Genomic DNA, 13,910 nt, shown 5'->3' with positions numbered 1-13,910 from the left:
GGCCAATCCTACTTAAAATTCAGGCTTCCCTCCCCAGGCTGCCAATTTCCCAGTGAATCCAATAGTCGTTAAAACTCTAAGATAGCAAATATTAAAAGGGAATTAACCTCCTTCGCCGAACAATTTTAGGAGAAAAAAAAAACATTGCTAACTCCTAACTTAACAGTGTTTTAGGCTGCTCCGTGTTTGCTCTTCCTTAAGTCCTAAAATCATAGGCTAAGGATGTTTAACTCCAAATTCAAGTGTTGTTTGTTTGGGGGAACTGGGTATTAGCTGGTCACTTCCTCACACTGTTGCCAAAGAAACAGTAATATCTGAATAAGCAGAAATTTGAAGCAAAGCCATCCATGTTTCAAAAAGCAGAACTGTACTTGACGTGAAATGTCTTCGCTTTTTCCTTAACCAGCAAATCGTTTTTATGGCCGATGCCTGAAAAATTGCTTTCCTACTAAAATTCTGTACGGCTGTACTTTATAGGGGAGAAGTTTCCAGCTATCAAATTCTGAGTTCACATTAACGCTTGGGCCTTTTCACACATTTTAGTTGAAAAAGGTGCTATCAGACGCCCGGTTTTTTGACTGGAAATGATGCAACTGAAGCTAGTTGGTTTCAGTTCTTATTACTACCATGTTTCCCCCGAAAATAAGACCCTGTCTTATATTTTTTTGAACCCCGAAATAAGCACTTGGCCTTATTTTCGGGGAGGTCTTATTATTTTGGGGCGCGTGGAGCAAGATGGGGCTCCTCTTGTCGTCTTACCTGATTTCCAGCTCTACGTTTAAATATTTATCTATTTGTTTATTTGTTCAACTTGTATGCCGCCTTTCTCCAAAGACTCAAGGCGGCTTACAATGCATTTAAAAACCATATATAAAACATTAAAAGTTAAACCATTAAAAACAATTAAAACCCATTCACACCATTCATGGCCGGATCTCGCCAGATCGCAACAGCAAAATCAACGGCCCCAGGCCTGCTGGAAGAGCCAGGTCTTCACCGCTTTTCGGTGAATATTTTTGAGGAGAGCTTATTTTTTTGGGGGGGAGGCTTATTTTAGCGCATGCACTCAAAAGCCCGATTGGGCTTATTATCAGGGGATGCCTTATTTTCGGGGAAACAGGGTACTAGGGGTCAGGGAGCGCAGGCGTGAAATTTGCACATCTCAATCAAAGGGCTCTACAAGCGAGCCTGTCCATTGGTTTCAGTACTAAAATGCTGCATTCTCGCACATCAATAAGTGCATGTCTACATTTTGCAAAGGAGAGACTTTTGGAGTTGTTGCTCCTGTTTTTGTGGAGATGGTCGGTTCAATCACACTTGAAATTTTCCACCTAGCAGGCTTAGCAAATTGCCGTAAAGGTGTAGTAGTGGAAATTGCTGGAGATGTTTCCATGCAAACCTTAAAAGGCAGTTACTGTATTTTTCAGAGTATAAGACGCACCTTTTACCCCCCCAAAAAAGAGGGTGAAAATCTGGGTGTGTCTTATACTCCAAATGTAGCCCCGCCCAGCTTCTCAAACGGAGGTTTCAGAGGCTGAAAAAAGCATCAGAAACGAAGGTTCAGAAAAAAAAGCCCCCAAACAGAGCTTCAGAGGCTTTTTTTCTGAAGCTCTGTTTCGGAGGCTTTCAGAGGCAGAAAAAAACGATTTTTATGAAATGGAGTTTCAGAAGTTTCAAAGGCTGGGAAAAAAGCAAGGCACAGAGCTCACAACCAAGGAGCCTGTTGCTAAAATTCACCTCTGGGAACAGCTGATTGGGGGTATTCCGGGAGGCTGACCCACCTGCCAATCAGCTTTTTTCTTATTTTCCTCCCCAAAAACTAAGGTGCGCCTTATACTCTGGTGCATCTTATACTCCAAAAAATACGGTAATTCAATGATGAGGCTCAGCATAAATTTCAGCTCAACTTTTAGTAGGAAAATGCACACAGCGAACTGCAAGCAACGTGTGATTAAGGATCTCAGATAGTTCAGAAGCAGATCAGAAGAACAATCTTCCTGAGAAATTATGATGCGTACATCTGAAATTACTCTCGAAATAATAGAGTTGGAAGGGACCTTAGAGGTCTTCTAGTCCAACCCCTTGCTCAACAGCCGTCCTAACAAATTGACTGCAGACACTTGGCAACTCTGCTACCAAATGCATCAAATGAGATGCAGTCCCATTTATCTAGTCATCTATTCAAATTTGCATTATCTATTTGGACTGCCTAAATTCTCCAGAAGGATTCTGGTAGCATCCTTTCTCGCTAACTCTTTCTTGGAAGTTGCAAGAGCTGAAGCTGCCTTCATTAGATGTGTTGAGTGACTTTATACCAAAATAGGATTTACACTGGGATGAGTTGCTAAATTAGGCAAATCCTGGATTGAATCTAAATTGGGTTGCATTCCAAGCACCTAACCTTAAATTTACAAGTGCAACAATTTGTTTAGGGAGACAAAGTTTAAGATGTAAACATGGAGTCTCTCCAGCAATCAATACCCCTCCCTTCTCCCACTCCAGTTCAATCCTAATCCTAACTCTTAGGATTTAAAGGGAATCGTGGTGAGAGAATTCCTCCAAAGGGTCTTTTATTCAGTCCAAACATGAAGACAGCCAATAAAATCCTAAGAATATACATGGAGCATTGAGACTGACCCTTGGGTACAAGAATTGAAGGTGACTCCCCAAACAGCACTCTTGACATGCCAAATAGAACTTCCTCGCCATTCAAAAAGTGAACCTGACCTGGGTAATAAATCTCCTTTTTCTTCTTATTTAAGAATGACACATTTTGGAGATCAGGTGAGGAAAAGCAACCTTTCTCTAGCTTGTTTCAACTTCTCCCCTACCCAACCTTCCTACTTTGAAAACTGACTCCATAAATAGCTACTGCAGATGAAGATTACCAACAGTGGTAATTTCAGATCTTAGTGCCTTCTGGCCAAAAGAGACTTCTCTCATAAGAGACAAGGCTGCCATCTAATGGACCATCAATGGAAAAAAAAAAAAAACACAAAAACAACCCCAACCAGCTTGCAAAGAATGTTTTAAACAGGTGCTACATGTGGAAATCCCATGTTTGGTTTGACAGCTTCAAAGAAGAATGAGCTTGAAGATCTTAAAGGGTTTGAGTTGTCTTTGTAGGACATCGCAACACATTTTAACATACAGTATAATACATGACATACTTGGGAAGTTTCCTTAAAGGGATCCTTTCTATGACTATGTTCCTGAAAGACAATTTTACACACGATTTAAAAACAACTGAAACTTAAAACAGAAAAAGAGAGAAAAGGAAAAAGGAAAGAATAAATGAAAAAAGACAAAAGGGAAGATAGCTAAAGAAGTGACTTCCAATCTTCTCTTTGCAGCAGTTGCTTACCTAAGAATTGCCTTCAGAAGTTCTGGGAGCTTCATCACTGGAAGCTTTCAAGAAGAGACTGGACTGCTATCTGACAGAAATGGAGTAGGGTCTCCTGTTTGGGGGGGGGGGGCGGTGGACTAAATGGCCTGTAAGGCTCCTTCTAACTCTGTCAATCTGTGATTTACTATCGCCACCTTCCCAAATGACATAATCCTGGTTGCTTTCTTCCCCTAAATGGCCTCTTTTGAGGCTCCTGAAACCATCTATTCATTTTTATCCATTTTCAGCAAAATGTCCATAAAGGGTTTCCAATCATTCAATTACGTTTAAGACAAAAAGTCCATAAAGGGTTTCCATCATTCAATTACGTTTAAGACAAAAAGTCCATAAAGAGTTTCCAATCATTCAATTACGTTTAAGACAAAAAGTCCATAAAGGGTTTCCAATCATTCAATTACGTTTAAGACAAAAAGTCCATAAAGGGTTTCCAATCATTCAATTATGTTTAAGACAAAAAGTCCATAAAGGGTTTCCATCATTCAATTACGTTTAAGACAAAAAGTCCATAAAGGGTTTCCATCATTAAATTACGTTTAAGACAAAAAGTCCATAAAGGGTTTCCATCATTCAATTACGTTTAAGACAAAAAGTCCATAAAGGGTTTCCATCATTCAATTACGTTTAAGACAAAAAGTCCATAAAGGGTTTCCAATCATTCAATTACGTTTAAGACAAAAAGTCCATAAAGGGTTTCCAATCATTCAATTACGTTTAAGACAAAAAGTCCATAAAGAGTTTCCAATCATTCAATTACGTTTAAGACAAAAAGTCGATAAAGGGTTTCCAATCATTCAATTACGTTTAAGACAGAAAGTCCATAAAGGGTTTCCAATCATTCAATTATGTTTAAGACAGAAAGTCCATAAAGGGTTTCCAATCATGTGGCATGAAGACCACAGGCAGCTAACGCTCCAAGCAGCAGGTGTCCCAAAGATGCTTTTTCCAAAAGGCAACTGGACTTTCTTCTTTTATTTTTTTTCCTTGAAAACATTTCACTTCTTATCTAAGAAGCTTCTTCAGGTCACAGTCATGCACAAGAGTTGAATAATGATTGTTTAATTCAATAAAACATTTTTTTTTAAAAAAAAAAAAAGAAGAAGAAGCTTCTTCAGTTCACTTCTTGGATGAGAAGCAAAATGTTTTCGAAGAAAAACAAACAAACAAGAAAGTCCAGTTGCCTTTTGGAAAAAGCACCTTTGGGGCAGACCATGTCCTGGATCATGGAGAATCTCCATAGACAAGCAGCAGGTGGGATTTTTAGCAATGGCATGGGTGCAAAACTCAAAATTAAAAAATGAAATGAAATGAAACATGGCAGCTCCCAGGGAAGTTGAAGGGAGGGGAAAAGAGTTGGGCAGCTATTCTGGAACCAGCTAATTCAAATGTTTTCTGGTGAAAGTCCTCTGAAGATTTTCTCTGTTGAGGGTAAAACTGTCCTCTGCAAAGTAGTGCAACGGACCAGACAGCGAATAGATACGATGCTTAGCAAAACACACAGATAGTCACAGACTCTGAACGTTTAAAGAAAAATAAACAGTCTTTACTTGTAGTATAAAAACAAACTTGGCTTCTCAAAACAACTTCTTCAAACAATCACGGTTTAACACAAAACATAGTTTGCTTACAATTCCAGTTCTCTTCAAACACAGACACAGTTCCTTCCAGCAGTTCAACCTTCAATAGCAGGAGCAAGAGTGAGAGCAGGAGTGAGAGCAGGAGTGAACGAACTTCCTGCCTTCCTTTATATGTCTGCTTAGCACAGCCAATTAGTCATCTTTGTAGCAGTTAAAGTTACAGAACATAGTTTTCCATATATTATCTACCCAACCGTAGGATAAGCATCCAACATTCTCCACCCACTCAACTCCAGAAAGCTGACTTGAAATCTGCAGTCCTCCAAACAATTCAACTGGCCTTCACTTCCTGTTTTGGAGAATTGTCCGTTTTCCCTGCTCTATAAAGGAAAGTTTCAGAAACCAAAATCAGGCACTTCATACGCTGGAATCAGAGGCCAAGGAGGGACCATTTTTGTCCTTCAAAACTTTAGAATAAAGAGCTTCCACATTTTCTCCCTGTCGCACGCCAGGAGCTGGCTTGCTCTGCGGTGAGAAATACACTGTAGGGGGGGCCTCCCCAGGATTTGTGGCTAGAGAATAAACCGTTTCTGGTCCATTTAGGTCGTTGTGGCTGGAAACGGCATATGGGGAACCTGGAAGTGAGAAAAAAGACAAATATGTTTTGTTTTTATTTTTAAAGTAACTTTGAGACTGCAACCAAACTGGGTGAATGGAAGACGTAGCTGGTGAACGTGCACAACAGGTTAAGATTGTTTCATTTTGAATTTGTTATTAAAAGAAAACTTTTGATGGGCTTTGCCTGCGTGGTATTAGCTGATGCTTCAGTGCATTGTCAAAAGAATAAGTATGCTTTGCAAGAACGCCTTGAACTCAATGCTGATCATATCCATTAAGTGGGCCTATGAAATATCTCGGTATTTACATCCCAAATACCCTGTTTCCCCCAAAATAAGACCTCCCCTGATAATAAACCCAATCGGGCTTTTGAGCATATGGCAATAAGGCCAAGCGCTTATTTCAGGGTTCAAAAAAATATAAGACAGTCTTATTTTCAGGGAAACACGGTACCTACCTGTCTGTCTGTCTGTATGTCTATCTGTATGTCTATCTATTTATCTATCTACCTACCTACCTACCTATCTACCTATCATTTATCTATCTATATCTATCTATCTATCTATCTATCTATCTATCTATCTATCTATCTATCATTTATATCTATCTATCTATCTATCTATCTATCTATCTATCTATCTATCTATCTATCATTTATATCTATCTATCTATCTATCTATCTATCTATCTATCTATCTATCTATCTATCTATCTATTATCTATCTTACCTATCTATCCTGTTTCCCCCAAAATACAGTAAGACATCTCCTGAATAAGCCCAATCGGGCTTTTGAGCGCATGGCAATAAGGCCAAGCGCTTATTTCAGGGTTCAAAAAAATATAAGACGGTCTTATTTTCAGGGAAACACGGTACCTGCCTGCCTGCCTGCCTGTCTGTCTGTCTGTCTGTCTACCTACCTACCTACCTACCTACCTACCTATCTACTTATCTACGTATCTACGTATCTACCTATCTATCATTTATCTATCTCTATCTATCTGTCTATCTGTCTGTCTATCTATCTATCTATCTATCTATCTATCTATCTATCTATCTATCTATCTATCTTACCTACCTGCCCTGTTTCCCCCAAAATACAGTAAGACAACCCCTGATAATAAGCCCAATCGGTCTTTTGAGTGCATGGTAATAAGGCCAAGCACTTATTTCAGGGTTCAAAAAAATATAAGACAGGGTCTTATTTTCAGGGAAACAGGGTATTAGGGATACGATATTTGTTTCAAAACAACCATTTGAAATTAAATGTAATGGAAAGAAGAGTTGACTTACAATCTTCTGTAGCCACTGTAGCCTGGTCCCTAAATAAAAGAGATTATTTTAAAATCATTTTGGGGTAAAGGGAAAAATACAATTTCGATTCAATGGTAGGATAGGCAAATACCTTTGTTGACTTTCCAGTGGCTTTCCTGGAACAAAATATTTAAAAAGATGTAGTGAATGTTGTATATTTCAAATGCTTTTTCCCTTCCCAAAATTGCAAGTTTTCCATTGACACCATCCTGGTCTGATCATTCCTTTTTACCTTTTGCTTTTTTCTTGCAGCACAAGAACAAAATTATCCCACCCATCAGAAGCAGAGCTGCCACAATGGCTGCTGCAATGGCTGCTAGGAAGATCTTCATATCGATGTTTGAGTTGTGTGGCGATGCTTAAAAAAAAGAGAAACACAAAATTCATTCTAGCATAGTCAAAAAGGGGAAATGATCACTTCAGGGCACGTTTTAGGAAGCAAACAGGGGGAAGTTTCTGAAGCAGAATGCCATGTGAGAAAACATTTGTAACTCGGGGTTGGACTGTGGGGGGGGGGTCCTTGGTGCTCTCTGAGTGTGGGGGTGGGTTTTCTTGCAGACATTTCACGACCCAACTAGGTAACATGATCAGTGCCAGAAGGGAATGGAGCTTGTGAAGAGAAGAATGGAAGTCAGAGCCATTCTTTGCAAGGAGGAGGAGGAGGAGGAGGAGGAGGAGGAGGAGGAGGAGGAGGAGGAGGAGGAGGAGGAGGAGGAAGAGGAGGAGAAGGAGGAGGAAGAGGAGGAGGAGGAGGAAGAGGAGGAGGAGGAGGAGGAGGAGGAGGAGAAGGAGGAAGAGGAGGAGGAGGAGGAAGAGGAGGAGGACTGTAGTGTCCTTGGTGCTCTCAGAGCTTGGTTGTTTTCTTGAAGACGTTCCATAATCCAACTAGGGAACATCATCAGAGCTAGAAGGGAGTGGAGTTTGCAGAGAGGAGGACAACGACAACAACAACGACAACAACAACAACAACTTTGGGATCTTTAGTGCTCTCTAAGCTTGGCTGTTTTCTTGCAGATGTAAGGAAACATCGCCAGTGCTAAAATGGAGTGCAGTTTACTCTCACCAAAGCGAAACCTAAACACCTCCTTGCCCACAATCAACACCCAGATGAGCAGAGATTAACATCAAAGTTAAGAGTAGACCAAGAAGTCAACAGCACCCCAGTGAAGGAACTACCAACTCAAGACAACTAGCTAACAGTGAAGAAAAGCATCAACAAGGAACCACCAAGAACACTGAAAGGACAAGTCACTCTACAGGGGTGGGTTCTAAATATTTTTACTACCGGTTCTGTGGGCGTGGCTTATTTTGTGGGTGTGGCTTGGAGGTCATGTGACTAGGTGGGCGTGGCTAGCTGGTCTGAGTCATTTCTGGAAGGTCCTCACACTTACGACCTGACTCATTTGTTTGCTTTTAACCCTGATCAGCTGTAGGACGGCCCTTTGAAGCCCCGCGGCAAGAGTTTAAACAGGTTTTTTTCCCTCTAGACATCAGCTGGGACTCAGGAGGCAGCAATAGATTGGGGGTGGGACCAAATAAAAGGTAAGAATAACATGGGGGGGTGGGGGGGTGGGAGGGCGGGGGGGAGAACCGGTTCGGTGACATCGTATCGTCACCGCTACCGGCTCGGCTGAACTGGACCGAACCGGGAGGAACCCACCACTGCCACTCTATATAAATAGAGAGCAAACCTCACTGTCTTCTAGCACTGATGATGTTACCCAGTTGGGTCATGGAATGTCTGCAACAGTGGTGGGATTCAGCCGGTTCTGTCCAGATCACGCAAGCCAGTAGCAGTGACTGCAGGAGGCTTCACCCAGCCGCCTGTATGTAATGCGCGACAACTGCACATGCGTGAACTCACATTTGCGAACCGGTAGGGAAGGTAAGTGAATCCCACCTCTGGTCTGCAAGAAAACAGCCAAGCTCAGAGAGCATCAAGGACCCCACAGTCCTCCTCCCTGCACACTCCACACCCTTCTAGCACTGACGTTGTTCCCTAGTTGGGTCATAAAACATCTACAAGAAAACAAGCAAGCTCAGAGAGCACCAAGGAGCCCATAGTCATCGTCCTCCTTCTCTTTCTCCTCTCCACAAACCCCTCTCTTCTAGCACTGATGATGTTACCCAGTTGGGTCATGAAATGCCTGCAAGACAACAGCCAAGCTCAGAGAGCACCGAAGAGCCCTCATAATCGGAATTTGTGGGACACATTTCAATGCTCGGTTCTCACCCTTTGAAACTCACCTTCCATCACGTTCACAGATATCCTGCATTCTATTGTCCACGTGTATCTTTTATTATAAGCCGCCACCACACAAAAGTAGCTTCCTTTATCGGCCATGGTGCTGTTGGTGATTGTAACTACATGTGTCTGGTTTCGATGTTGGTCACGTGAAATTGTGTGGTTCTTGATTCGTCGGTCCCTGAATGAGTCATCAATACAGCAGTTGAGATCGTAGGAGATGTTAAAGGGAGTGCCGCAGTCTTCATTTGAAGCCGAAAAGAGGCACTTGCTTGGTTTGGTTCCTTTAAACCAATACACAGCGAAAGTGGTTGTGTTCTTTCCCAGCTCAAACTCACAGGAAAGAATAAAGTTTTGCTTTTCCTCAATGGAGACCTTTTCCTCTGCTTTCCTACGAACGGTTTCAGAACGATGCTCTGCAGTGCAAAACAGGGGAAAGGGTTGAGATGAGAGGCATATTTTTGTCAAGTTATGGACCCACAACATTCTTGTCTTATTGCTGTGACGCTTTGCATTGAATGCATCTCCTTCGATCCCAGGGTCCTATTTTTTTTTTTTTTTTTTTTTGAAAGAGTGAGTGGAAAACCCATTGCTGTTTTGCAGGTTGGTGTGGTGCCTTGTGTTACAGCAGGGGCCTACACGACCTTGGCACCTTTACGACATGTGGACTTCAACTCCCAGAGTGCTGGCTGAGGAATTCTGGGAATTGAAGTCCACACGCCGTAAAGTCGCCAAGGTTGGAGAACCCTGTCTTATAGGATATCATTCTTCCTTTATGGATGGCCTCTGTGTGCAAGTCTGATTTAACTTGTAAACTCTCTAGCTGTGGGGTCCTTGGTCCTCCTCCTCCTCCTCCTCCTCCTCCTCCTCCACCTCCTCCTCCTCCTCCTCCTCCTCCTCCTTGGTGATTCTCCTGAAAACATTTCCTGCAAACATTTCATTAGCCAACTAGGGAACATCATCAGTACTGATGATCACCACCAAGCCACCTGTACATAAAAAGAGAGTAAACCCCACTCTCTTCTGGCACTGAATATGTTACCTAGTTGGCAGTGGTGAAATTCAAACTTTTTTACTACCAGTTCTGTGGGCGTGGCTTGGTGGGTGTGGCAGGGGAAGGATACTGCAAAATCTCCATTCCCTCTCCACTCCTGGGGGAAGGATATTGCAAAACCTCAATTCCCACCCCACTCTGCAACCAGACAGAGGTGGTATTTGCCAATTCTTCGAACTACTCAAAATTTCCGCTACCGGTTCTCCAGAACCTGTCAGAACCTGCTGGATTTCACCCCTGCTAGTTGGGGTCTGCCTGAAAACCACCAAGATCAGAGACTACCAAAAACTCTCCAGTTCAACCTTGAGCTACAAATATTTTCTTCTGTTAAAAGTCTCTAGCTGGTTCCCAAAACGCACCCAACCAAATTGATTCTCTAAACCAGACTTTTTCAGGTCAGCAGAGTCAAATAAATCAATTTTTTTTTATATTTCTCAGGTTCAGTTTCTATTACAGCAAATATCAACAGATATGGCTTGCCTCAACCGTAGTTCTTCAGTCAGTTCTGAGAATTGCAACGGGGGTCCTAAGACCAAAACATTTGAAAATGGTTGATCTAAACTATCAAAATGACTTTGACTTTGATTCCTGCCAAATGGGGGGAGGGGGGAGGAGGGAGACTTCTCACCTGCTGGGCTCTTTCTTGCTACAATAAAGAAATTGAAATTCGTGCAGTTGTCTTTTGAAGAAAATACAGGGTTTTCATTTTTCCTGCTCGGACGCCCCATCGGGGTTTTGCATGCAAAAATTCCACCACTGGAGAAATTGCTCAGGGAAAGATTGTTGGGGCACTTTTCAAAGTTTGGAGAGTGAGTTTGGAGAATCCCATCTGGATAGTAGCACCCCCGTTGAAATATTTGCAGAGAGGTCTTGTCCTGCCCAATCCACCAAGTAGCATTGTCTCCCCCAAAGGATTGATTGCAGGTCAGAGTCATATGTTCACTTTCATACCAGTGAAAGAAAGTGGCACCTAGGGTAAGAAAAACAGAGACAGGTGGAAAGATTAACTCAGAACTCCCGCCAGTCTCCAGCATATTCCTCTTCCCCCCCTCCCCATGGATTGGTTCAAGGGACCTTGGCAGTCTTCTAGTCCAACCCCTTGCTCTAGCAGGAGATCCCATACCATTCCTTGGTGGCGCACCAGACTAAAGTGCTGTTAAGTAGCACCAGTTGCCTGCAATTACTGCAAGTTCAAATCTCACCAGGCTCAAGGTTGACTCAGCCTTCCATCCTTCCGAGGTAGGTAAAATGAGGACCCGGATTGTGGGGGCAATAAGCTGACTTTGTATAAAAAAAGAACACCGCTTGGGGGGTGCCCGAAAACCCTACTAAGCAGGTATATACAAAAGTATGAAGGCTATTGCTTAAGAAGCATTGTAAGCCACCCTGAGTCTCCGGAAAAGGGCGGCATATAAATCGAACCAATAAATAATAAAATAAATAAATTTCATTCCAATGGCTGTCCAATCTCTTATAATTTGATCCCCTCCTCTTTGTGGCAGCCCCTCAAATACTGGGAGACTGCTAACATGTCACCCCTAGTCCTTCTTTTCTGTAGACTAGCCATACCCATTTCCTACCAAATTCTTCATATGTTTTAGTCTCCAGGCCTTTAATCATCTTAGTTGATCTTCTCTGGACTTTTTCCAAAGTCTCAACATCTTTTTTGTAACGTGGTGACCAAAACTGAATGCAAGGTTTATTTATTTTATTTTATTTTTAAATTTATATACCGCCCTTCTCCCTGAGGACTCAGGGCGGTGTACAGCCAGAATTAAAAAACATGAAATACAAATATTAAAAAACAATTAAAATATATATAAATTTGGCCCAAAATTAAAAATACAAACCAATTAAAACATTTATTTTATTTTTTTTCTTAAGCCAGCCCGGCTTGCTGAAAAAAGTGGGTTTTAAGGGCACGGCGGAAGGCACTAGGAAGGCGAACCTGACAAAAGGTCCCCCTGGTTACAGCCGTCAGATGTTCCTCCAAGGACAGCTGCGTATCCAGGAGGACTCCCAGATTGCGAGCCCTTTCTGGCATGGCCTTACTAAGGCTTTACAAAGGGGTTCAAAGGTCAGCTGTGAGTCCAGGAAAACACCCAAGCTGTGCCCCACTCCTGAATAAGGAATTGCTACCCCATTGGGAAGAAAAGATAATAAATATAATCCTAGACTTTCAACAGTTCATTTAGTGACCTTTCACATTTACAACAGCGCTGGGAAAGAAAATGACTTGTGACTTCTTTTCCACACTTAATGACCGTTGCAGCACCCCCATAAGTCACGGGGATCGAAATTTGGCAACTGACTCGTATTTATGACGGTTGTCGTGGCCCTGGGGTCCCATGATCCCCCTTTTGCGACTTTCTGACCAGCGAAGTCCAGATTCACTGAACAGCCGTGTCACTAACTGAACAGCTGCTGCGATTCACTTAACAACGGTGGCAAGAAAGGGCGTAAAATGGGGCAAAACTCACTGAACCAATGAATTCAACGAAATCTCCCAAACGTCTGTCTCGTTTAGCAACAGAAATGTTGGACTCAGTTCGGGTCGTACGTCTGTCAATCCAAATGAAGACCACACCCAAAAATGTATCTCCAAAGTCAAGGAAAGATCAAATTCCAAATATAAAGGCAGCAAAAAGACCCCTAAGGCAGTGTTTCTCAACCTTGGAAGCTTGAAGATGGGGGGACTTCAACTCCCAGAATCCCCCAGCCAGCGCTGCTGGCTGGGGGATTCTGGGAGTTGAAGTCCCCCCATCTTCAAGCTTCCAAGGTTGAGAAACACTGCCCTAAGGAGAGGCTGTGCCTTCCTCTTTCGCTCAGCTCCAAGTGCTTCCTGTAGATCCCACATCCCGAATTCCACCCTGTGACAAATCCCCAGCAGGAAAAAGAAATGCCACCCAAGGAACCAAAGCAGGAGGCAGGATGAGGGCCCTACCGGCAGCTTCTCTCAGCAACAGGAGAGCCAGGAGGCAGCGCGAAATCCTCGCGGCGAAGCAAAGCATCTCTTCGTTCCCCACCTTCCTTCAGATCTCGAAAGCTGCTTGGGTACAGGAAAAAAAAGAGGAAGTTCTGCCTACGCTGAAGGTCGGGGAGCCAAAAATAGGAGCAGCAGGAAATGCATGAAACTGACATTTTTGTTCTCCTTGCACTTTCAAAACTGCCGAGGGGCTGGCATCAATGCCACGCCCAAGTCCTTTAGAAAAATAGAAGTCAGAGCCATTGTCTGCTAGGAGGAAGAGGAGGAGGAGGGGAACTGTAGCATCTTTGGTGCTCTCTGAACTTGGTTACTTTCTTGCAGACGTTTCATTACCCAGCTAGGGAACATCATCAGAGCTAGAAGGGAGTGGAGTTTACAAGGAGGAGGAGGAGGAGGGGAACTGTAGCATCTTTGCTGCTCTCTGAACTTGGTTTCTTTCTTGCAGACGTTTCATGACCCAACTAAGGAACATCATCAGTGCTGTAAGGGAGTGGGATTTACTCTCTTTAGTTGAGGTACCTTCCCGCTGGGACTTACATTTACTTTGCATTGTTTAAAATCCCTAGAAGCCAAATGCAGCTTATGACGATTCAAATGCCAAAGAGGTTACCTGGATCAGCCACTAGAGGGCGCAGCGATATTTCTGCCCTTAACCTTGTAAAAGAATTATGAGAATTGAAGTGAGTCTTCAATTAAATTAGAGAAATACCAAATA

At 42.7% G+C, this 13,910-nt stretch overlaps 1 protein-coding gene across 1 annotated transcript; it reads right to left on the bottom strand.

The window, feature by feature from the left end:
• Positions 1-4,924: 4,924 nt before the first annotated feature.
• LOC117661071 (uncharacterized) lies at positions 4,925-13,234 on the bottom strand. The gene is made up of 7 exons (XM_034409579.3): positions 13,154-13,234; positions 10,838-11,179; positions 9,158-9,571; positions 7,143-7,268; positions 7,002-7,026; positions 6,890-6,918; positions 4,925-5,615 (listed from the first exon to the last, which is right to left on the bottom strand). The coding sequence occupies exons 1-7, from the start codon at positions 13,218-13,220 to the stop codon at positions 5,398-5,400; spliced, it is 1,221 nt and encodes a 406-aa protein (XP_034265470.2). The 5' UTR covers positions 13,221-13,234; the 3' UTR covers positions 4,925-5,397.
• Between the last annotated feature and the right edge of the window lie 676 nt (positions 13,235-13,910).

This window comes from Pantherophis guttatus, chromosome 13, assembly GCF_059756535.1.
Source record: "Pantherophis guttatus breed Tessera chromosome 13, ASM5975653v1, whole genome shotgun sequence".
NCBI classification, from domain to species: Eukaryota; Metazoa; Chordata; class Lepidosauria; order Squamata; family Colubridae; genus Pantherophis; species Pantherophis guttatus.
Note: the sequence above shows the minus strand (reverse complement) of the source record. Positions and strands in the feature narration are given on the sequence as shown.